General features: G+C 38.6%; 1 protein-coding gene across 21 annotated transcripts in view; it reads right to left on the bottom strand.

Annotated features, from left to right (window-relative positions):
* The window catches only part of fbrsl1 (fibrosin-like 1), a 300,204-nt gene that overhangs the window by 39,048 nt on the left and 234,023 nt on the right, over nt 1–27,133 (bottom strand). For all 21 annotated transcript variants that reach the window (XM_084113447.1, XM_084113439.1, XM_084113442.1 and 18 more), the window contains one exon: nt 160–208. In XM_084113447.1, coding sequence (XP_083969573.1) covers nt 160–208 — 49 coding nt within the window. The remainder of the gene's footprint in view (nt 1–159; nt 209–27,133) is intronic.

Raw genomic sequence — 27,133 nt, 5'->3', positions numbered from 1 at the left:
TTTCTTATATATTCATTGACAACCCTGAGGTATTCTTTGTTTCAAAACCAGTTTATGAATGGGGTAAAAGGTCAAATCAGGCTTAATCATGTATTGAACATCCAATGCAAGAAAAATGACATTAGAAACATTTATATAGCACCCACAACATGCTCTTACCTTTAGGTGCAGAAGGCGAGAAAAGCTTCTCTGATCCTACATCAGATGCCTGAAAAACAGAAGTAAAACAATTAGACCAGGCTCGACCAGACTAGGCTCTCCTCCCCTTTTTTGGGGGTGTAAAGGCAACAACATGGCAACAACTGTTGTGCCACGCTAAAGATGGCTACCAACAAATAAAAAATAGAGCAAAAGACGAGAGGAAAGAAAAACAGGAGGGGAATGACATAAAAATCCTGTAAAATCCAGTAAAATGCTGTCCAAATGTTTAGGTGGAGCCATCTTGCACTATTTTCCACATCCCTGCTCTTAATGATTTAACAAAAGATCACTGATGGATGGTGACATCACAAATCCTACCCGCAGACTACAATAGGAAAACAGTAATTTCCCTACAAAGTGACTTAAGTGCTATGTAGACTAAACATGAGTGTGCTTTTCCTTCCCCTCCATGTAGCAGAACGTGTAGTTTCTGGCAAGCAGCAAGAAAAAGAAAACACGCCATGCTCCTACCAAAACACACAGTCATTGACAGACAGGACATGGGGCTCTTAACGAAGAAGGAACTCTTAAATTCTTCACACACTATACACAGGGGTGGTAAAGAATGCCAGCACACACATTCCAACTTTTTCTTAGAATAGAGCACTAGGGACAGCTTTTGTACCTTTTCTTCTGAGAGTACATATCTCTTCTTCTGAGATACATACAGTATATTACAGAAGAGTCAAATGCAAAACAATGTAAAAGAGGCCATAAAAGAGATATGAGTTCAAGGAATGTGCAAAAATACATATTTTGAAAAACAACTAGCTGGTGGGTTGTGTGTTGGACATGTTTCTGAGGCTCTATTCACACAGGAGGTCGTGGGTCACTGCGCTGTTGTTTTGTAGGAGCGTTCCTACTCTGTTATAACTATATCCGCTGGTGAATCATGATCTGCACTCCTATGGCAGTTGCCACACCATTTCACTTCCTATTTGCATTAAGTTGAGCGAGAAGAAAACAGCATTGATGTAGAAATGCTTAATCTGAAAATGTCACTATGGCTCATTTTTATAAACAATATACTGTGGACACAGGCCTAGTATTTTCAAACTCTGCAGCATGTTTTGATGAAAATGGACCACAGTTTGTCTATTTGAACCTTGTGTAAGCCAAGTTTCTAGCTCCATTAATAACGTGTTTTTATTATGTGTACTCAGTCTAATATGCAAAACCTCCTGTGAGACCAGACCCACGGCGTGGCATAATTTCGGAGACCTCCGCTGACGTGAAACCTGGACTACATTAATAAAGAGCTCTATTTCAGCCCCATAATTCACTACGTCAGGGGACTAATTTTTCAGCAAGCGGGATTTTTCACTACACAAGCTCTCTGTGTCTGAGAGCTGGAACACTTTAGCTCACACCCCCGTAGGATTACATGAAAGAAAAGAGGTTCAGATGGAACTGGGCCCGTAGCATATGTATAAGCCTCGGGTTTGGGCAAAGACTGCCGTTAACGTTCGTTCGGCTCATGCCTTTAATGTTGAAAAGAAACTTTCAATACAATGATGTGTCTATGAAAGGTATTTTTTTGAGAGCTTGAAGCAAGAAAGGAACTGCCAGAGCGTAACAAAAATAATAATGGCGGCTGCATTTCACTGTTTGTATTTTCTGCCAGTGAGCTGTTCTACCGAGCAGCCTTTAAACCGTGTCCCTACAGGCCAGAGGTCAGAGATCACCCATAACAAATTCTTTGCACTCTTACGACGCAGGGGGCCCGAGCGGTGATTAAAGGACAGAGCGATCAAAATGAGCAGGAAAAGAGAAAGGACAGAGAGCGGGAGAGAGAGAGAAAAAAAAGCAAAGTCCCTGCCCACTGAAGGAAGCAGAGGGGCTATAACCATTTCAAAACGGAGGAAATTGAAGCCACATTGCTGGGAGCCAAACAGCGCTGGCGGGGCCGCAGGAGGCCTGACCCGAGAGGACGTGCGATACTGGATCTGGAGGTAGAGAGGCCAGACCTGGGACTCTGAGATACCAAAACAGCCCTCAGTTCACTTCTCCCATTGCACTCATTAACTACAGGCAATGATGCACCTCCTCTGGACCACGACCCGACTCTCACAGGAGCCACAGAGGAAAACAGCCAGAGGAGGAGGCAGGGAGGGAGTTAGACAAATAAAAGGGTCATGGTCATGTGTTCAGACATGCTGCCTACAGCTGTAAAGTGCCACTGGAAGAAGGAACAGGAAAGGGAAGACAGGGAGGTGAGGTTGGTTTAATTCCAGCAAAAGGGTGCTAAGCCGTAAAAATAAAACAATCACAACAGTCAGAGTTCAGGCTAAACCAAACGCATAAATATTTTATACAGCTTCTTCTAATGCTCCACAACAAGCCAATGAAAGCAGTCTACATAAAAAAAACACCTTTGGGAAGTTGATATATTCTGTGGTGTGACATGCTATACTCCCATCTAGAACTATAGACAGCATTTAAACATCAATTCTTTTGAAAAATGCATGCAGTTTTTATGACCTCAGCAATTGAGAGAATATATGGAATATTTGTACCACACCACAGGACCAAAAAGCACTCTAAAAATGCTTTATGGACAAACCCAACCATTGGATTTAAAAATTGTATTAAAAAAATTAAACCAATGGTTGGGTTTGTCAATATTTCACCCAACCATGGGTTGAAACAACCCAGCAACAAACCCAGCAACCCAAACTAGTAATCAATATGCAGGTGCAAAAGATGAAATATGCAACAACAAAAAAATAATATTCACATTTCATCAATAACCAGATGTTACTGTAAAAAAAACCTTACCATGGGATCAACATGGAATTCCTATCAAATAGAATTCTTTTAATGTTTTTTAAAGAATACTCTTATGCTTGTTGGCATTTATTTGACCAATAATACAGTAATATTGTGAAATATTACAATTTGAAATTCTGTTTTCTATTTGAATATATTTTAAAATGCAATGTATTCCTGTGATGGCTAAGCTGACTTTTCAGCATCATTAGTCCTTTCTTCAGCCACAGAAATCATTCTAATATGCTGATTTGTAGCGCAAGAAACATTTCTTCTTCAACTGTTGAAAACAGTTGTGCTGCTTAACATTTTTGTGGAAACCATGCTAAATAATTTTTCAGGATTCTTCGATGAATAGACCATTCAAAAGAACATTATAAATGTCTTTATTATCACTTTGGATCAATTGAATGTGTCCCTGTGAAAAATAAAAAATAAAAACTTAAATCTTTTGAACGGTAGTGTAATTCAAAAGACAGCATGGTATTAGTATCATTATACTGCTAGTTTTTAGTGGTTAAATCAAAATAATTGAACAAGTCCACCTCAAACTCGATGAATATAACCAAAATTCCACTGAAATACATGATAGAACCAACAAAATAATAAGACAACTGATCGGTTTCGTCCTCTGTTCCGCCCACCCCACACCCCTCCGTTCATCTCCGACACCCCATGGGTTCAGTGCCAGGAGAGGGTGGCACAGCGGAGCCACTGGAGGCTTCGGAGGAAGCTATGGCACTGACGTGATGTCATGCTGCCAGGGGCAGGCAGGCGGGCCAGATGGCATCAATTATCAGAGAGGAAGAGAAAAAGAGGGTCAGCCTGGCCTGAAGAGAGCTGCCACAGAGTCCTCTGATTAACCTGACAACAACCGGATGACCTCTACAACAAACACAGGTTTTAGCATGTGGATCATGCCTGGGATTTATCACTGTCTCTCCAAACTCCTCCTTGTTCTTTCTCTCTACCATCAGTAATCATTCCTCACCCATCTTCTTGCTTCAATCTCTCTCTCTCTCTCTCTCTCTTAATGGCAGGATATTGTCCAGAACCTTACAGGCTTCTATTTTCTAACTGTTTATGTAACATCATGTTGAAGAGGGACAGCAAAGGGCAAATCACCCTCTTAAAAACCTGCAAGAGCCACAACTACCTCAACATTTTGCTTGTTTATTTTTGTTGAGTTTGAAATGTGTGTGCTGATGTGGTACCCGATTGTGGAAAAGTATACACGATTGTGTATGTATGTATATGCATGTATGTATATATATATATATATATATATATATATATATATATATATATATATATATATATATATATATATATATGTATATATATATATATATATATATATATATATATATATACATATATATATGTGTGTGTGTGTGTGTGTGTGTGTATATATATATGTATATATATATATATATATATATATATACACACACACACACATACATACATATATACATATACATATATATACACACACACATATATATATAGTGTTGTCACGGTACCAAAATTTCAGTATTCGGTACCGATACCAGTGAAAATCCACGGTTCTCGGAACCAATTTCGGTACCAAAGCTTAATTTAGATTAAATTTACATAATTATATTAAAGTGTATATCACAGTTACAAAGATGGAAACTGTAGTATTAAAAACACTTTACAATAAGATTCCATTTGTTAGATAACATTAGATAAAATGACCTAACAAAAAAACAATAGTTATATACTGTCGCAATTATTCTCCTTTAGGGTTTAATTTAAAAATACATTTTTAAAATCAAAAGTTAACATTATTTCTGTTAACATTATTTAATGCACAATGAATGAAGTGAACAAACATGACCAATCAAGTGTTTGTATTAAATAACATTCACAAACATTAATTAATGTTGTAAAAATATATTGTTCACTCAATGTGTTATGTTAGATAACGCATTAAGTGATGTTAATGAATGGTATCTTATTGTAGCATTACCAAACTATACAGGAGATAAAATATGTTTTATTTGACTTGACTATACTTTTATTTAATCCAAAACTGTATTCATATTTAACTTTAAAAGGGCTTTTTAAACCTGCTAAGAGTTATCCAGCCAAGAATAAGACTAGAACTGCTTTTCTGACGGACTGATATTAATGACGGCTTTTTATTTCTCATCTCCATAAATATATCTAGTAGTAAAGCTAATGCAAGGGCTAGAAATCAATTAATAGGCCTATGTCACACTTACTCGTCGTCATGGAGAGCGCAGTTCGCACAAGCGTTTGAACTCCCGTGGCGTCTGTCGTTGCTATGCATCCATGAACGCGCATGGAAAAGCGAGCGTGCCGCTTCTATTATGAGCGCGCTTGCCGCGCGCCATTTGAAATAACGTATCTGCACGCGCAAAAACATCAGCACCACATCAGCAGCAGCACCGCCGATCGCCATCAGCGCTTTTATGAAGAGGACGCAACTGCACGCGCTTCGGGCATGCACGCGCATCAAGTACCGGGTTTGAGAAAACCTGGTACCGTGACGTTTAAAAAAAAATTAGTACCGACTTGGTACCGAAGTACCGGGTCTTTTGACAACACTAATATATATATATATACACATATACAGGTGCTGGTCATAAAATTAGAATATCATCAAAAAGTTGATTTATTTCAAGAATTCAACTTAACAGGTGAAACTAATATATTATATAGACTCATTACATGCAAAGTGAGATATTTCAAGCCTTTATTTGTTATAATTTTGATGATTATGGCTTACAGCTTATGAAACCCACGAAATCAAAATCCCAGAAAATTAGAATATTACATGAAATCACACAGTAATTACACAGTGATACCATGGTCATTGAACCAGGTTTTGGTTATTTTGGCAGTGTGGGCAGGTGCAAATCCTGCTGGAAAATGAAGTCAGCATCTCCATAAAGCTTGTCTGCTGAAGGAAGCATGAAGTGCTCTGGAAATGTCCTGGTAGACGGCTGCGTTGAGTGGACAGCACAGTGGACCAACACCAGCTGATGACATGGCTCCCCAAACCAACACAGACTGTGGAAACTTCACACTGGACTTCAAGCATCTTGAATTGTGTGCCTCTCCATTCTTCCTCCAGACTCTGGGACCTTGGTTTCCAAATGAGATGCAAAATTTGCTCTCATCAGAAAAAAGGACTTTGGTCCAGTGTGCTTTATTAAATCCAGAGTCAACGCAGCCGTCTACCAGGACATTTCCAGAGCACTTCATGCTTCCTTCATTTTCCAGCAGGATTTGCACCTGCCCACACTGCCAAAAGACCCAAAACCTGGTTCAATGACCATGGTATCACTGTGTAATTACTGTGTGATTTCATGTAATATTCTAATTTTCAGAGATTTTGATTTCGTGGGTTTCATAAGCTGTAAGCCATAACCATCAAAATTATAACAAATAAAGGCTTGAAATATCTCACTTTGCATGTAATGAGTCTATATAATATATTAGTTTCACCTGTTAAGTTGAATTCTTGAAATAAATCAACTTTTTGATGATATTCTAATTTTATGACCAGCACCTGTATATACACACACACATATATATACACATATATATATATATATATATATATATATATATATATATATATATGTATATATACACACATATATATATATAATATATACACACACACACATTAGTTGTTAATTATTAAGCAAGTTCCCCAGGATTGCGTGATCATGTGCGTTAACCAGCCGATGCACCAATGCAGTCATTCAGGCATACAGGTTCCTGCTAATGAAACTCCAAATTAATTATCTTCACTGTGTTTGTCCTTCTCTCTCCCATTTCCCTCCCTCCCTCTCTCTCTCTCCTCCTCTCGCTGCTCTGCTTAATGACCTCCTACATACTCGTTTATCATGAGCTCTGCTACATCTCTCCCCCTGCGCTCTCATCCTATCAGCCGCAGCGCAGACCGCCTCCAGTCAGAACAGGTGTGTGTGTGAGAGAGTGATTACAGCTCTCTGCCCTCTCCACTCCACAGGAGAGTGACACACACACACAAAAACTCCCACACCAGCGCATTAGACATGCATCTGCACCTAAAGCATCATTAAGATGATAATGTATTCCACTGGGTGACCGTGCAAAATGCAGTCCTACCCACAAGTCTGTGCTGCTCGCCGCGAGCGCCACATTCCACGTCAGCCGCGATTGGCCGAGGGTGTGGAACGATTCCTCCGTTGAACTCTCGCTTGGCAACAACACGACGAGAACCTGCAGCGGAATCACAGCACAGCTCCTGTGGTTTGCATTTCTAAAACGCCTGCATCCTACTCGCTCTGATCTCTCTTCGTTTATCGTTCTGTAGTAATCTTCCTTATCCAGAATCCTCCTTTTTTTACATCTTTCTCGCTATAATTTAATCTCTCTATTTCATTCACACATTTTTCTATTTTCTTTTTTTAATCATTTTCCCCTGCTTTTGAGCACTCACAGGTTGTTAACATAGCAGCAGGTTGGTGCGAAATACAAATTAGAAAGCTATCCAGTGAGCGAAGGGCAGAGTGAGATCACAGGCGAAGAGAGAGAGAGAGAGAGAGAGAGAGAGAGAGAGAGAGAGAGAGAGAGAGAGAGAGAGAGAGAGAGAGAGAGAGAGAGAGGGGGGTAAAGATGTGTCGCATAGTAACACTAAAGCCAAACAGCGAGACAGAGTCACAAATCAGAACAGTTGTTGCCGCCTCCAGGGCTCGACACATGGCCAGGCATAAACATATTATGAGAAACCAGGCAAAAAGTAAAGAAAAACAGAGTGGAGGAAAGCACATTCATTCACATGGTAGGCTGCTTCAAAACCTAGTGAGCTGCCTAAATAGGGATCACTGATACATTCCCAATGCAGAACGCAATGAGTAGAGATCAACTGATTTTGCTTTATGATACAATAATATGTCTCTGTAAAAAAAAAAAAAAAAGGCAAACAAAAACTGCACAATGATTTAATTATTTTTGTCTTTTGAAACAATAACGAATTAATAAAAAGCAATATGCATTTACTATTGTGTATGATTATAATATTACTACAAATATGAATGTTTTAATAAAGTATTATTATTATATAACAATAATAATAATAATAGTATAATAATTATTATTCATTCTTTTTTGTGTTTTAAATACCATACAAATTAATTATTTTATGTTAAATGTGTTTTGTGCCTTTTGAGACAAATTGAAATGATAATTAAATAAAACATGCATTTGCATAATTTTTAATAAGAATAGAATTAATAATAACAATTATTGTTTTTAATATTAATAATTATAAATATACTTACATTCAACATGGTCAAATATCTATAAAAATGACTATTTACCACAATATAGAGCTGCTGTCTTTGTAGAGCGTTCCAAATCAGTTGCTTATGAGGTTTCATTTCAGTTTCCTATGTAGACAATTTGAGGCAAGCTCACACTACATGATTTGTGGGCTCAGACCGTAGATTTCTAAGGTCTGCAACGAAAACCCCAGGACGAGGCCAAATCGGTGCTCGTTTACGGTCGCCGATGCTCATTAAGTATGAGCAGGTTAGCGATGTGATCTGAGCCAGTCTCGGGTAGTCACAAACGCTGCAATATTTTCAAACCTGTTTGAAATGATCGCCACGTGATCTTGTAGTGTGTGTGCAATGCAACGGCAAGGTGAAACTAATCCAGCCAATCCCAGTGCAGGTGGTATAAATGAAAAAAATCTTGTTTTTTGTAAGAAAACGTTGATTTTGAAAGAAAACGTTGTTCGTTGTTGGTCGGGACTGCCTCTTGACGTCTAGGTTGTGTTGTGTAGCATGCACACTGCTAAGACAAGACAACAACAGATGACAATACACCTTGTTGTGTAATGTGAGCACCACAGCGATTCAGGCAGTCGTACAGTCCTCTAGTGTGAGCTTGCCCTTAGCTCACTAGGCTTAGGAACAGAGCTAACATATCTCTACCAAAACATTCATTCAGCAACTTGGTGGGGCTGAAAAAGCAGCATAACAAATTATCATTGTATTTCTAAAGCGCTTTTCATGATATTATCTCAAAGCAGCTTTACAATGAACTGTGACCTCTAGTAAGCAAACCAAGGGCACACAAAGCCGGGACAGTGAAGCCAGTCAAAATTAAATTCCGGTACAAACCAACTACTTGTGCTACGCCTGCTTTCTTGAAAGCAATGTTCCCATGCTCCTGGGTGACAGACAGTAGCCACACAGGGGCTGTCACGGGTACAGGCTCTCACAGGCCTCCTCGTCTTTAATGTGAAAGCAGGGGAAGATAAAACGTGGCTTATCGGCAAAGGAATCAGAGCCTGTTCTTTAGTAGACACACTGCAGATACAGATCTTAGTCCAGGGTTTCTTTCTCCTGCCAACACATGTGAGATAAGGAGAGTAGCAAAGAAAGAGAGCGAGAAAGAGATAAACAAGCTTCCATTCTGGCTAACCGGACAATTCCATTAGATGGTTATGTTATTCAATCTTACGCGACTCAAGTAGCCTAATATCTAAAACTCTAATAAAGCTGGAAGAAACCGAGAAATATAACAACTTAAATTAGGCTATCAGAACGAATAGTTTCGCATATAGTGCAAATCTACGCGTTAATCGAGTAGCCACAAGGGGGTGCTAAAGGGTGTATAAATTTGAGTTAATTCTACCGTCAAAATCAACTTGAGATATTTATTAACTATCACATTAAATATGCATTTTTATGTAAAATAAAAATTATTTTTAGCTTTACACAAAATAAATAGCTTGACACCATACAAAAATCTGATATTTTTGACTATCAAATTATTTCATAAATAAAATAAATATACAGATTTACTATGTAAATGTTCAAATATTTTAATTGCATAATTAAAAAATATATTTTAAGTGTAGTTTTGGATTAAATAAATACATAAACAGGCCAAGCAAACATGCTGCTTTTATAATAAGATTCATATTTTCTCACACTATATAAAAGAGTCATTTTACATAAAATATAAAGCTTGATTTCAAAAAGTTTGAAAACCCTTGCCTTGTGACAAAACATTTAAAATATTTCTTCCTAAAAAAGCAGTGGTTGTAAAAGATAGATGAGATCAAGTACTTATTGAACGGCATACGAGAACGACATATTGAACGGCCTGTACTTCAATCTCTCACAGCCTCATTAGCATTCATATCAAATTAAGTATGACATACTCTGACTAAGGTCTACGGTACAGATCACCAATTAAACGCATCCGATTCTTGCGAGACAGCTTGAAGCGCTATTCAGCGCCGTCCTTGTTCACCTTGTTTTCATCAATGAGAACAACGTCTGAGTCATTCACCACCTCAGGCAAGTATGAAGGAGAGCAGAGGAGAGTTGCTTTTTCTTTGCAGATCTGCTTCGCTACAAGGGAAACCCATCCAGGCACATTGAATAATTCATAAATGATAAAGGGTTTATGCCCCTTGCTGGGCCTTCATGTGCAGTAGGTAGAAGAAAGAAAAGGATGTTGAGGATTGTTCAGGTCTTGTTAGACAGGGATCACAGTGGTCTGACTGCGAGGTAGAGCCAAGCCTGTCCTGCCAAGCACTGACGCCTTTAATGAGAGGAAAAAATGCAAAGCAAGACGCCCTGCTTTCATCCAACCGTGATGCCATGTGAATCTTACATGAATCATCCCCTTGTAGCGCAAACGGCACAGTCGGCCAAAATAAGCAGGCATCCTAACCCGAATCAAGGGTGCATTCAGAACCAAAACACTCCAAGAGCAGCACATTGCACTCTTGTAAGTGAGAGGTCTTGCTGAGTAGGGCATACGGTGGCCTTCGCACCCCAGATCCATTTGACCTCTGACCTTTCGCGCTGCCCTCACTCACACTGCCTGAAATGGAAATGCTTGAAATAAAGTGGTTGCAGAATCTTGTAAATTAGGGCTGCACGATATATAGAAATAAAACCGATTATTGCGATATGACTTAGTGCGATTGTCAAATTGAACAAGCTGCAATTTAGGTAGATATATGTGCTACCGTTTCAGAATGAAGCGTGTAATTTACACAAGTGTAGTTTGTGATACAGTAGCTGCGTTGACATAGACCCTAATAATCTGATTGTAATTGGACTACAAGCACAGTCGGAACAAAAAAAGTCACATGTAACCATGTCAATCTGACCCGAAATCAAAGAAAAGAAGCAATTTATGAGAATAGTATGCGCAATCAACAGGAAACTCAAAAAGAAAGAAAGAAAAATCAATTCCAGTTTGAAGCTTGTGACATATAAACGCGCAAATCAACTCGATCACTTTATTTAACGTTCATGTAAACTGCGTTCGGATTCATCAGTTGATTGAAAGACAAGGAGTCCATGTAAATGTAGCTAGTGTTCTCAGAATGGTTACCGCGAATGAAGCCGCTGTGAGTGAAACCGCACTTCACTTAGAAAACAGCAACCTGTTAAAAAAAAAGCTTTATGGTATACCGTTTGAAAATGAAGAAATTAAGATGTAAATATCGGTATTGTAATTTTACAGAAATTTATTTTAGAATACAGCAGAATTATTACAACCCATTTCTTATTTTGTTTCATATATTAATTAATAAACACAATAAAATTATAATTATTATTTTATAGTCATACTGTATTGGTCAAAAACAAAACCTCAAGTGGAAAGAGATGTTTTTTTTTTTAAATCTGTTCACTTTATGGTAAACCTAAGTATGAACACCCACATTTTTTTAATTTTTCCCAATTTGTTCAGCCCTAAAAGTATTTTGCACTTTTAAAAAAGTCTTCAGATTAAAAACAAAACTTTTTTATGCAGATGCACTCCCAAACGAAATCACCCCAAATCATACTAGAATGATTAATTCCTTCCAAACAGACATCCGGTGAAACATCTAGTATTTTTTCATATCGCAATATACATCACAGAAAATCGAAATATTGCCATGTCAGTTTTTCCTATATCTTGCAGCCTAACTGTAAGTACATCAAAGCAGACACTGCAGGAAGTTGTAGGTGAAAGAGAAGGAAATGAAAAGGCAAAGGCAGGGGGAGGTAGAAACTGACAGTGTGCCAAAGACTAATCCCCCCCAACCCCTCGCTGCACAAACAGACACGGAATGTCCTATATAAAGGAAGCTCACAGTTGAGCTGGGCTCCTGTTGGGAAGGGACGCGCCACATTAAGTGGAATTTACTTTTAAAGCGGACACCCCTGCTCGTGTTACCGTGTGCTGTAACGCTACCCCTGTGCCACGGCCTCTCGCGGGTCAACCCAGCTCTGCTCACGCCTTTAAAATCACCTCGCAAGCTCCGCTGTTCTTAAAATAGAGGGAAGAGAAGGATGAGGACACGGGCACCTGCTTCTCATTTAAGGGATAGTTCATCCGACAAATGGAACTTCTCTGATCATTTACGCATCATCATGTTGTTCTAAATGTGCATGAGTTTCTTTCTTCTGCTGAACACAAAAAAATCTATTTTGATAAATATTTCAACTAAAACAACCGTGGGTCCCATTCACTTTCATTGTATGTACGGAAAAAGAAAACAACTTTTCAAAATATTTTCTTTTGTGTTTCACAGAAGTCAACGTACATACACAGTGATAATTGAACTACGGTGTTTTTAGCTAGTCTTCATCTGTCTGTCAAAACATGACAATCAAATATTTGCAAATCAATATATTTGTTCTTATCTTAGCAAGTGCTTAGGTCAATCTGATTATTTGATTAGTTTGATTAACATGTAAACAATCCTATTGAGAAATATAAAATATTATTAGCATTATTTTTTTAAATAATAATTAAAATGGTGTTTTCATATTATTATTATTAATTGGCTCAAGTACATTTGTTTATACCCACGACAGCATAACTGCAACCAATATTTCATAATATATGTATTTTATAATATTATTATTATTTAAAAAAAATACTATTACTATTATTATTATTAATTAGCCATTCAAAGCACCTTTGTTTCCATCCACAACTGTACATGTAAATCTACGAAGAACCTGGTGATCCTTTTAGCAGCCATGTATAGTCCTATAGCATTCTAGCCTAATATCGATTCACATTTTTGTATTATTATTATCATCATTGTTATTCAAATAATAATTAAAATTATATTTTTGTAAGTTTTAAATATTATTATTATTTACTATTCAAAGTACCTTTGTTTCTACCCACAACTGTACTTGTGAAGAACCTGGTGACTATTTATCGTCCATGTTTGGTCCTATAGCGTTCTAGCCCACCAACAGGATTTCTTTATGACCTAACTGATGTCTTTATTCACTGCTAGGAAACTTGACTAGAGGACACAGTTCAAGCACGTTGGATAGCCAGTTTATGGAAGGAAGTTTAGAAAGGCTCGCAGCAGCTGCCCCAGGCATGTCACATTTATCTAACGCTAACCCCGGCACATTGTGCAGAGCTTCTTTTATCACCCCGGCCCCAGATGTGCATCTTATGACGGCACAAGGTATATAAATAAACACCCAAGAAATGCCCTGTGACGAGCCATGCAAACCCAGCGAGTTACACTCGTCGTGACAAAACGCTACATCCCTGTCCGTTTATCATCAACCCGACAACTGTGCTAACCTTGTGAGAGAGATTATGGCTCTGGCTTTCACACTTACCGTCTAAACCTCACCCATGCACATACCAGCGACTGAGTCAACCTTGTGACAAAAGGCCTCCAGTGGGGTTTTCAATTACATTCAAACTCTATTCTGCGCAGAACTTGCGTCACTTGAACCAATGTTAGAGGCAAAGAGCGGGTTTAAGCACACTAGATATGTATGTAGTGAATTGTTTTATCAGATAGCACTGTTTACACAACATACTACATAAAAATTGTAGGTAGTCAATGTTGTTGGCTCCACTACGCCAAAGTCAGCTAAGGTAAACTGACAGCGAATTGGGAATAACAATTACATACTTTGTAAAGCGCTGTGTACATATTTGTTCATGTTGTTACAGCCTTTTGTGTTAAATAAATACCTGGTAATTAGAGGGCTGTACAATGAAGTGTAATCTACACAGGCTAACACACACACACACACACTGTGTAAACCATCTGAACAACACACCAGGGCCTCCAACCGCAAAAAGGAAAAAATATCTTATTTCAACAAACACCCTTATTAGCTTTGAGACATTTTGTGAGGACTTCACTGAAAAAATATTGATATCAGTTGGAACGAACACTGCCAATTAGCACCTGTATCCTGTACGAATTTCTGGAAAAACGCAATAAAGGCTTCGGAAAGAGCGGGCTGACGAGGGCGTGTGTGGGCGCGGTTGAATTACAAAAGACCCCTGTGGAAGAAAATTGAAAGTTGCTCTGGATGCCAAGAAAGCAATGCATAAAGTTGTTCACTTTGGATTAAAATATAATGAAGCAAGTAAATGCATCTTTGTCTGACATGCTACACTTTCAATTATTCATGCGGAAAGGGAGAGAGAGAGGAAAACAACAACTGGCAAACAGATTCCCCAGGGTGTTCAGCCCATCTACTAGGAGGCACATGATGGCAAGGGTGAATTTCTGTCTCTCTGCCTGTTAAAAGCTTTAATAGTCCTTGCGAGGCTCACAGCACCAGCTCTTTCTAGTAGAGATGCATTTACTGGCTGATACCAATAAGATGATAAATTTCCTGAAATGGCTGATACATGGCCAGTATTAAAATTCAGTTAAAATTCTTCTATCTTACATGCATGCACTTTTGAACAGTATGTGTCTACATTTATTAAATATATGAAAAAATTAAAAACATCTCTGAAATTGTGCATCCCTTACAAACAACTACAACAATTAACACCATAATGCCAAACTGGTCATTTTCTCTGCATCTCTTCTTTTCGATCCTGGCACAAGAGCATCATGCCGTCAATTGATTTGTTTCGTATCAGATAAAAAGCAAGGTTAAGCAGCTAATTAAAGTAACCTTTGATTGAATAAGCACAAACCATGTCCGTTCAATAAAGCAAACCATCTTGCATCATAACAATACTGGAATAGCATTTTAAAAGCTGAAAAGCTCATGAGAAAAAACACCTGAGCTCTAATGTAAGATTAGTGTTGGTGATGCTAACATTCCTGACAGGGAAAAACCCTTTTCTTTCATTTGTCACTGGGATTATCCTCTAAGACTCAATCGACACACACTTTCCCTGTGGATCTACGAGAAATCGGATTGGTGAGTCGTTTAGACATAGTCCTGTTTGCATATCATGTCTGCGGACATAGAGGAATTCCACTCAACATCCTTCCGGGATTTGCGGCAAATAGCAAGGAGATAAAAGGCGGATAATCCTGGAATGCCAGAATCCCTTAACCCATCATCCCGGATCCAACCGCGAGGCATCACTGAGAGAAAAACCCTTCTGCGAGCACAGATTCAGTGGCCAAGATCGGCTCCCCCGACTCCAGAGTCCCCACTCTATCCTCGCACTGCTTAAAAGCTTTACAGCGAGAAAGAAGGGGATTTAACTAAGTGGTAAATGCGGTGAAAGGCGGGGAGGGAGCGGGCCGGGATGGGGGGCATGTACTGTAGGTTTCCCTACTGAGCAATAAAAATGGCTTTACAATGATGAAGCCCCCTAACGTGCAAACCTCACCTCATACAAAGACCTGGATCATTTGAAACTCCAATAAATGAAAGGCGGTAAGAGAGGTCTTGTGATTTTTGTGACATGTTTACAATATATCTGTAAAAGAGACCAATCACTCTGTGTTTTCATGTGGCTTTTCCACGTACTGTCCAATTCTTGGACCCGTGTATTCTCTACGGGGCATTAATTACACCTAAAACCATGACTTGTTGAGAAGTAAGCTTTACAGCATCCTGGTTTTGCACAGAAAGCAGCATTCACATTTTCCCAAAAACAATTTTACCTGTTAAATACAGTACCTAAGAACAATGCAGTCACTTAAAGGTGGGGTATGTGATTCTCTTTTTTGTCCATTTTTTCAAAATCACTTGAAATCCTATTCTAACCCACTTACAGCCACTGAGTTAGAAGCACTGAAATGAAAATTAAGCAATTTAATCATCTGTGGAACGGACAGGACTCGAAAAACTCCAGCCAATCATTTCCAAGACCACCTAGAATCATTGGACAGTAAGTTGGTCAATCAAACGGTCGTACCATACCCCCCTCCCCCCATCCCCCTCCCTCCACATGAATGGGTGGAGTCAGGGCCAGCGTTGGAGGAAAGAAGGTAGGACCATTTGAGTTGTGTATTTTCAAAATCTGCCGGCCGTTTTGCAAATCCCATACCTTACCTTTAAATGTGAAACAGATCCAAAAACCAAACTAGAAAAAAAATATGCATAATCTTTGAATCTGTGACCGATGGCAAGATATCATCACCTCAGCCCTGGCCCTTTCCCTCGGTCTTGCTCTATTTACAGTGCTCCTCATAGCAGACACAAGCAACTTGAACGCCAGCCAGCCACATCAAAACCCACCCAGACCCAGGCCTTGAACCCACCCACCTGGAGGCTGTATATCACACAGCCAGAGCTGCGCTGAGGAAATCTCACTAGATCAAACAAATACCTGGAAGGGGGCAACTGACAGAAATACCCCAGGAATCACCTCTCTTCTCTCTTTCTATCACTTTTTACTGTCCCTCAGCTGATCAACAGGCACTTTGTGAGTTAGGACCGAAAGCTCCCTGCGGGTAATCAGAGCATTACAGAAGTTGGACTGAACGCGGCCCAATTATATTCAGTGTACGTGGGTGTGCGACACCTGCCAGTGCCCTTCAAACCCTCAGTATGACGCAGCAGACAAATCAATGATAAGCCCACCGGGCTCCTTCTGCTCCTGACACCTCTCCGTCTTCCTCTGCCTTCCCTTCCCATTATAGCTGGCTGTCACTTGTTGGATTATTACCGCTGCACTCTGCACCCGGAGTATGGAGAGGGGGTGGACAGAAATGTCTGCCTCCTCTCTTAAAGTCAGCACTACCTCGCTGAAATTGAACAAGATAACCCTGCGGAAAGCAGTACAGGAAGTATGAGACAAAGCAGAATGACAAACATGCATGTGTGCGCGCACCTGAAAGTTCAGTTTTTCATTAGTAATCTATCTAACAATCTATCTTCTTAACGTTTGGCTTATCTAACATAACAATCAAAAAGCTCTCTAGTACAGGTCTTTTAATTCAATAAAGCTTTTGTTTCTGCTCAGATATGAAACGGAAAACTTCTTACACGTGGCTTTGGAATTCTGCACAGCGTTCCGGATGTCACGTTGAACGAACACGCGTGGAAGCGTGAACCAAACCCTGACAGTTTTGACAATGTTCCACACCTCAGACACTGAAAACAGCATAACAAGCCCTCGTGCAATACTTGCAGCACAATTTAATATACTAATAATGGTTGCATATGTGTGTAGGAAATTTTTCCTGACGTGCACAAACCAAATCCAGATGTTGGGCATCTGTGCCCAGGAAAAACATGATGGATAAACACAGGGAGCCAGAAAATGAAAACAGTACACATGAAGTATAATCAAGAAGAAACAGGCCACTTGTGTTCTCACATATAATTTGTTTTTGCGGGAGCCAAGATGATCAAGAAGAGGGCACTGAAATTATATGAAGCAAGTCCAAAGCCTGGCAAACTGCTAAACTCTTCAGATCACATGAGGCTGGGAGCTGAGGATTTCCAGAATCTACCTTCTCAACCCCCTAAGGCACAATAAAATGAAATGCTATATATAGCTAAAAAAATACATATGTTCTTCAAGGGCAAACTTTCTATAAACAGCACAAGGTTTCAACTTCTTAATATAGTTCTACACTGTACACTCTTAAAAATTCTCTAGTGCTCTCAAAAATCATCTAAATACTGGTGCTTTCAGGAACCAGGAAACCAATAGGCTTATCTGAACAGTAAACAATCTAACGTAACATCAAAAATTCTAAATATTCATATGGGCAAAACACAATAGATAAGAGAAAATGGTAGAAAACAGAATAACCAGGAAATCTTGATTAGCTAGGAATCGATTAAAAGTGCAGCAAGCGATTTCTGAGAAACGCCGTTGAAAGTGGATCGGAATGAGCACCACAAGCATTGCATGTTCGTGCATTTTGTAGGCGGAGCAATGAAGGGAGGGGTGTGTTTGTTTGGGTGTATTTCAAATATCAACAGTATTTCTCAGAAATCCCTTATTGCACAATTAATACGGATCTTATGAGTATCAATAGTGATATTTGTTTAAGAACTGGAAAACTGATATGCAAAACCAGTTTGTAATCATTTTATTTTTGTTCAAATATTACCTAAATTCAATACAGTGCAATAATATCTTCATCACTAACCTCTGAATGTTGTGAATTTGCTTTAATATTCCATTAAATAATAATAACAAAAAGTCAAGAAATGTATGCAAGTAACATTAAAATATTACATAACTTGACCTGTAAACAATGGCATTGTTGGGTGCTATTTTTAAAGACTTACCAGATGGCGCTATTTATCTGTAAATTCAATATTTAAGAACAGATCAAGTAGAAAAGGATGAAAGTTGATTAAAAAAAAAATCTGTCCACTGTCCGACTAGTATCCTTTCAACAGTTGTACTCATTTCAATGACTTAGGCCTAAATTCCCTGATATTTCCTGGTTTTACTGTGGGATGCATTAAATCTTTATTTTTAAGAGTGTAGCTCAAAAAATTATCTACAATGTAGACTACCAAACTGCATAAAGTAAAATTTATAGCCAGAAACACCTCCTACACAAACAGCTAGTGGCTTTTTCGAGCCAAGCTTTACCGCACACGGTGCTTGGCGGACGTCACATACTACCGAGTGCGGTTTAAGCACCTATCTAAATAGTGGTAGTCTAACTAGCCCAGCACAGGCCACTGTTTGTACAGGCTCTCTCTCAGATCTCTGATGTTGCCACAGTGCTAAACTGCACAGCTGTTGTGCAATCTGTGGCGGTGTTAATTACCCTAATGTGAACGGCAGCTTGTCAGCCCCACACTAACAAAGAGGCCTTATGGTTTTAATGTTGGCCATCTTTCGTTCACCCTCCCCTTCTGCTTTTCGCTTTATCTTTGCCCTTTTGCCATCTTTAACCTTCTCTTCTTTCCCTCTCTTTTGCGTCTTCTGTCTCAGTCTTCATTCATCTCCCATTTCTTACTCTCCTTACCCTGGCGGACCACCTGTCGTATATTCTACACATCCCTGGAAGAAAAAAAAAACACATCTAATGAAACCTCCCTTCGCAAATCTGCTTAGTAAGGAGAGAAAGCGGCTAAGGGACCAGATTAAACAAGGATTTAATCCAGTGCCAGTGAAAGGTCTTAAAAGGAAATATGAGAGCAGTGAATGGTAGAATGCAGATGCCCCGAAAGGAAGGGAAGGCAGTAAATCTGAAACAATCACTGCACATCTGACTTAGCATCTGTAAAAGCGACAGAGACCTCCAACTAGAGAGAGACGTTTTTCACAAAACTTCCTGGAACACTTTCATATGAAAGACTTTGTTTCAGTCCACTTTATCAGCCAGATTAAAATCAGACGAGGCTTCATACACAACAATTTATCTAGTTTAAACATGCTTAAGATATAAAGATATTGCAAAATGCAGTTACAGTTATTTTTCTGATTGGTGGGAATCTAAAAGTCACAACAAACACCAAAATCATTATTCACACAGTGGCACACACGCTTTAAATGGGTTTTGTTAGTAAGCACTTCCTAGGGGATGTACTGTACATCATTGCTAGATGTACTTATCTAAACTCTTAACATCCTAAAGGAGGTCTGAGATAAGTACAAGAGCAAATAGCTTCGGCAATTCATTTCTCAAACAGTATAACCGTGAATTATACCAATGTGGCACTTCTCTCAGGTGGCGTGCACTTTTACTCTTCCTTCCTCTCCTCTTCAGTCGCTTTCCTCTATTATTAGAGGAAAAAACAGCTGGTAAATAGCATGTCTGGGCTGTGGGCTTTCATAATTTTCCACATCACACAAGGTACATTTAATTATGAGCTATAAAGGTGACAAAAGACACGCAAGCGCCTGACCGGAAAGCACAGCGCTGAGGAATGCAGGAAAAAGCCACATTTGGGACAAATAAAATCTTCATTTGTTCTAGAATCAGTCTAAGGCTATGCCCACAAAAATCTGGATATATCTGAAAACTGTCCTCTTTGCATGAATGTAATATGAAGATTGTACAAAGTAACATTTATCCTTAGCAACACTATTAAAGTGAATAGCAGGCACAACAATGCCGTACAACCACATGGGTGCAATATGAGTGACTAAAAGTGTCCGTTTTCACTGTCCACACTTCAACGCAAAATAGTGTTTTCAAAGGTATCCATTTGGGAGACTAGGTCTTCAAGAAGCTCAGTTTTTGCTGTTTTTAAATGTATCCGGGTATAGACGTAGCCTAAATCTTGATACTCACTCAAGAATCTAGACACTCTGTGAGGCCTGCCTTCACAAACTGAAAATATACTCCAGATAAAACGCATTCAAGGCAGAGAAAGAGACACCATGCACAAAAGAGACAGGACGCCTTTGGTGCGCCATTCTTTCATTGCACAAAAAAGCAGGGCACTATGCTCCCGTACACAATGGCTAATTGGAACGGGATCACACAAGATTAAAGAGCGAGGTCTTGGAATTATTCATCCGCCTGCCTCTGTGTTTGAAGTATAGTGGCTGTGGTTAATCTGCAAGGCTTTGACAAAACAACAGCAGCAGCACAGCCGGCCAGCGTGACCCAAGCAGAGAGGAATAACTCCCTGACATCCAGCTTTAGCGTGGCAGACAAGCACAGTGTGCCGTGCGCACCGGACCCCGTTCAGCTGTATCCGCTGTGTGCAGCCAGCTTGAAATCCAGTGAGTCACTGACCTATGACTTCAGCAATACCTAGAGGTATTCAAAAGGCCTCGGCACGTTGCTGTTGTGTTCTCGTGTGAAAGCGTGTGTGAGCGTTTGACATTTAGAAGAAAAAAAAATGACAGGATAAAAAAAAAAAAAAAAAAAGGACAATGGGACATCTCAAAGCTTAGAGGGCTTTACCAAGAGTGAGATGGGGGGAAAAGAGAAAAAAGAATGGGAAAAATGGCCTATATTGTTATGGCAGTCCATTGTCTGGCCATCTCAAAACTCAAGGCATTTTACTAATAGGAAAGGTCACTTTCTATAAAATAGAGTATAGCCTCACACATATATTGCCTTTTACTAGAATAATATAATGTAATATAACGGGGAACACTTTATTTTAAGGTGACGTAGTTACATGTTACTACATGCAATACAAGTACATGTAGTTCATTAACTTTAGTCAGTACTTATTTGAGTAAGCACAATGTAACTACGTCACCTTAAAATAACCATATAGTATAATATAAAAAAGCTTTATATGCAATTATTTCTCCAGTTTAAACGAGCTTAGATATAAAAATATTGCAACATGTAGTTTAGGTTTTTTTTCTGTTTGCTGTGCATCTAAAAGTCACAACAAACACCAAAATCTTCTTCATTGACAATGGTAAAATACTATTAACTCTAAGAACACTCTCAAAAACAAAGGTCCCAAAAAGGGAGTTTCACAGTAATGCCATAGAATAACTATTTTCAGTTCCCCTAAGAACCTTTTAATGAACAGGTCTTAAAACAACCTTTTTTCCACTATAAAGAAGTATTTGAGGAATGGAAAGAGTCCATGAATGTTAAAGGTTAAGTCAAATTTCATATCTTTACAGGAAAAACTCATATCAAAATTCAGGGTAGTTTATCTTACATGATAGCTAATGTACATGGTAACACCCTTGATAACTAACATTTAACAATAATAATAAAAAAAAATCTCTCTAATCACTAACATTAATGAACCCATTTTACAACCGAATAAATCAAGTCATTATGGAGATTAGGTGAAAACATACATTTCCCTTCCTGCTCTGTGCTTGTCTACTTTTAGAAAACTCCATTTATTTCTCTTCGGACTAAGAGGACTCAAGATGTTAGCTTCGTGCCGGAAGGTCTGTCATATCAGGCTAGGCTGTGATCCGCCTCGACTCTTATATTACAAATAGCTGGCAGATTTTTCCTCACCCTCTTATCAGGACTGCGAGCCAGAACCCCGCCATATCTGCTCTCCGCGCCTGATAAGTGGAGGGTTTGAAGATACGAATGAGGGAGCGTTTGCAAGCTAATTCCAGAGCTGCATCTGCACAAGATTAAAGATTAGCTTCTGGCCACGAAAAAAAGAAGAAGAAATACACATTTGATTTGTCGGAGAGGAAGGTGAAGGTGAAGGGGCATCGTTTTAACAGTCACTGCAATTCTGCTACACTTACTGCCATTTCATATCGCAAATAGTCTATGAAAGCCTTGCTACTTGGTGTAATGAAAGTAGAAATCAGAGTAAAAATCTTTCTTGACAAAAATCCACATATTTACCCACAAATCTTGTGAAATGTAAACCAGCAAAGTATACAATATGTACTCTTCCCCAACTTAATACTGTGACCTCACAGCCACCTGACCCAGTCTCAAAAGTCCCTGACAGTTCAGAGAGGAGAAACTCTTGTGAAATAGGTATCTATATCTTCTTATAACTTCTGGGTGTAAAAGCTGTAAATCTGAATGCATACAGCTGAGCAATGCAGCAATCAATTTGCTTTAACTGTGCGTTCATAAAACATTATGCAATGCGAGTAACATATAATTATCATATATCAACACATTAGACACCCGCAATGTAAAATGATGCAGTGCAAGCCATAAACATGATTTGTGAAGGTGGCGGCGAGTATCTTAAATGGCCTCGATGCAAATCCTCTATGCAAATCTCATTCAAAGTGCTAATGCTGACAGACAACAAACCACCACAATCCCTGATCTATGCACTGCCCAGCCTGAGGCAAGCTGTTTACATCACCATATGGAAGTCTGAGACGTTTTAGGCATTCTCTTAACTCAAAATAAGCTAAAACTCATTTGTTTCCATGTAAAAATTTCCTATCCAGACATGGAGCCAACTATAACAATTGTTAAAGGTAGATTTGCTTAGGAACCTCAAACAACCAAGGCACAGCTTATATGCAAAGGGCTTTTGGGTAACCTTGTGAACGGTTGATTGGGTCTAGAGTCTAGATATCCTATGCAATATGAAATGAATGCAACTCGATATACAATGCCAGAGCTTGACAAATGTAAATCGCATGTGTAAAGACACAGAAAGAAAGAATGACAATGGGTCAATGACAAAAAAGGAGATAAAAAAGAGGAGATGAAAAGCCATCTTTACATTTTGTGTACAGCATATTCAACAAGAATGACTCAATGCCTATACAAATCAAGAGGTGTAACCAAGTACAAACAACTAAAATATTTCATACTAATATTTCACACCTTGAAGACACATGAGTGTACTTAACTTCATTATTTAAAAATATATATTTTTAGAAATAATTGATTTCATTAGTTGTGTAAAATAAAAGCAATAAAAAAAATGAGTTACTCTATTTGACCTGAACAAAAAGCACTTCTTCATAAAAAGGTCAAATATTTAAGATTATGAAACTAAATGACCATGAAACAATCATCAGGGTTTAAAGGGGTTGATCATATTTTAATATTTTTATTATTATTATTATTTTATATCACATGACAACAAAATGGCTTCCTGCAGGTTGGTAATACCACACTGACTTGTATTTTGTGGACCAACATTTTTCAAATAGCCTTTTAGTACTTTAAAACTGCATAACTGCTTATTCAAATTCTGTAATTTTTTAAGAAATAGCGATAAAAGATAAATGGCAAACAAAGATTTTTAGATTTAAAAGTAAATAAATGAATAAAATAATCCCCTGACGGTTACACTATCTAGACACCTTTACTTAAACCTCTACAAAAATGGCAAAATGAAATTTAATTCTGATTCAAAGAAAAGGTGTAATGATATTTTAATTTATCACTGAATAATTTAATAGATATAGATAAAATTAATGAGCATGTCAGTGACCCATATGCAAAGCCTGAGCAACAAATTAAGTAAAGAAAAAAGAATCTCAATACAAAAAGCCAGACCTTGACAGATGTAAATTCTATATGTATAGAGAGATTTCAGACGCTTATTTATCATTTGATTCGGAATAAAAGCACAACAAAGCTGCAAAACACACAGCGCATATACAATACTATGGCATTAAACCGAATGAAACTCAATGACTTCACGTAGTAAATTGCTTGTGATATCAGCGCGTGAGGGAAATAACACATTCAGTCTCTAGAACAAAACCTGAACCGCTATTTGGTTCAAGCAAAGCCTTATTCATAAGTCTTCAGACAAATGCGGTGTGGTTTTCATTTGCCTTTCCCCCCTCTTTTTCTTTTCTTAAAAGCATTTAAAAAAAAAAAACATTGTGATCAAATTATTTTCGGCAAAATATAACTACGTTTCAGAAGCATAGAAGACATTCATTATCGTGGGCTCATTCTTTATTGAAAACATATCCTTACCGAATTCTATATTAGATTCGCTTCCATCGGAGAAAAATACTTGGCAAAGATGACAAATATAATGCAATTCCGTTACATCCAGTATATGCCGTATGAAAGCTACGGCAGATTTTTTTTCTTTTTTCCGCCGAGCTCTCTACCGACTGAAGGCGGACAAGAAATACGAACCTGTCCCAACAATAAATCTTCAGAGGAACGTTTTTAACGACTGCGGTGGCGAAAGCTGTCAGAAGCGGGGGATATTTTTAACGACAGATCAGACAGATTGATATCTGTTCAGCAATGAGTCATACATTCCTCGCTCAGGTGAACAGAATCGGGTTTTTAGTCAAGGTAAGGTGAAGGCGATAGATATGAATCCCAAGTCGTGGAAGCTCCTATGACAGATCATTAACAATAGATTCCCAGCAGAAGTACCGCTCGCTTTCACAGCCAAAAACAGCGCAGAACAACATTCCATGGATTGGAGCTCTTGGTAATCTCGTTTAGCTCGAATAATTGAGCGAATCCTTTGGTTTTCGACGTATCTGGAAGGTTTTAAAAGTCCCCACACGAATTGAGCGCGTCCAGCGCCTCCGCTGCGCGAGGCTCTCCAGGCACATACGGGAGCGAGTGTTCCGTGAGCGCGCGCTGAAGTGCGCTTCAAGCGGCCACTCCGCTGGGTGTGCTGAAAAAAACATGCACAGGACAAGACCAAAGCAATCGATGTATGAGAGGCGGAGTTTATACCAGCCTTTTTTTTTTTTAAGAAGAAAAAATAACTCGCTCTAGCAGACATTTATAAATGTCATATGGACGACTTTCAATTCAATGCAAAGAATTACTACCTTTTCTCCTAAACCTTTTCAAAGATGCCAAAGTATTAGGCATATATTGTACAATGAGCTGTTCACAAACACAGGGATATTCAACCTTTACAGACCACCAAACACTTGACAATATGACTTGACAACTTGCCCTTGACTTTAAAAAATGCCTTCATTATATACTTGATCCTTGCTTTAGAATAATCACAGTGTGGCTTTATTCACTTAGTTCATCCAACGACTATTTTATATGTAGCCTATATAAATACTGTTAGAGAAAACAAGAATTTGCATTTTCTGTAAAGCTGCTTTGAAACACTATATATTGTGAAAAGCGCTATTCAAATAAATTTGAATTTAATTTGTGCAACTGAAATATTCACTCAAAAGCACAGTTATTGAGGTGTCGCCCTTGTGACAAGTTCATCCTTTCACAACTAGATGAGATGGGATCCGACAGTTTCTGAATCTGTGTTCAAAAAGAATGATAAGTCTGAATCTATTCTGCAAGTGGGTCAATTCAGTGAGATCAAATTTGCTCAGCAGTCAAATCAAATTAATGGGCAAAAGTGTCAAAGACCAAGAGTAAAGGGCACAATTTCTAAAAAGAATAATTTCCTAAATGTTTTCAGAAAGAAGAATTGCACATCTTGTGTTTTATTGAGGGCTTGACCTATAAACTGTGCAGACAATGTAATACAGCTTGACTGAATCAAAGCCATTTTCTCACCAAGTTATTCAAGCTGCGGCTGGCCTTAATAAGAACCAAATGAATGGCATATTTTAAACACTAAAACAGTGTTGCAAACTAACCAAACAATGTTCTTGTTTTGATTTGACCAGTGGACAAATAGTGTAGACTGCTCCATAAAGCATGCAATGTCTGCGGTACTTCTAGGAAGTTTTTGCATGGAATGCAAAGCTTGTAATTATTTGCAGCTGATTGTGATTATAGGTCATCCCCTTTCCTACACACTTCCTATTAAAACCATCAGGCATTCAGAGAAAAACAATACACGGAATGGAGAGATCATGAATCAGGCAATGTAACAAATGTCATGCTATCTTTTATCCTGATTAGTTTATTGCACTGAAGAATATCAATTAAATCTTGTAAATGACTACAGCATCATACAAATATAATTCATAAAAAAGTTCAATCTCGGTGCCAACAACGACTTGAGGCCTTTGAGTTAAGCAAGGGTGATAATAATGCACTAATAAACACACTATTTACAAACTTGTACTGTATCTTTGTGAATCATTGTTCTAAATCATTGTTCCCTGCATAGAAGATGCAAAATTATGTTATGGCACTAACCACAGAGACAATAATAGGTTTTCACTTTGCCTAGGGATCTCTTGGAAAATATGTCCATAGATCCGCAGGCACATCTGATGACAGAAGAACGATTTTAACTTTAGACGAGATCTACGAATGAAGGACAGAACTGGAAATTCAAAGTCATGTAAAGCTTGAAAGAATGAATCACAGTGCAAGCTTGTTTGCAACAAAAAGCTCCATCAGACGCACATATGTTGTGAGTGCTGTGAAGACAAAATCTGAAAGAAAGAGGCGAGACCAAGCTAGGGATAGAGATGGAGAAAGAAAGAGAGAAAAAAGGCAGAGTGAGGGAAAGACGCTCCAGTTGCCTCAGGTTGCCTTTCAGCTATCTTTCCCTGTAGATTCATCTGTCAGAGCTCAACCAAGAGAGAGACAGAGAGTGAGAGAGAGTGCAGGCCTCATTGGGCATCTCATCCTCAGGCTTAACAATCCAATATTGGTTGTTGCCGAAGATAATTA

The sequence above is a fragment of the Abramis brama genome, assembly GCF_963993115.1.
Source record: "Abramis brama genome assembly, chromosome: 5".
Taxonomy (NCBI): domain Eukaryota; kingdom Metazoa; phylum Chordata; class Actinopteri; order Cypriniformes; family Leuciscidae; genus Abramis; species Abramis brama.
Note: the sequence above shows the minus strand (reverse complement) of the source record. Positions and strands in the feature narration are given on the sequence as shown.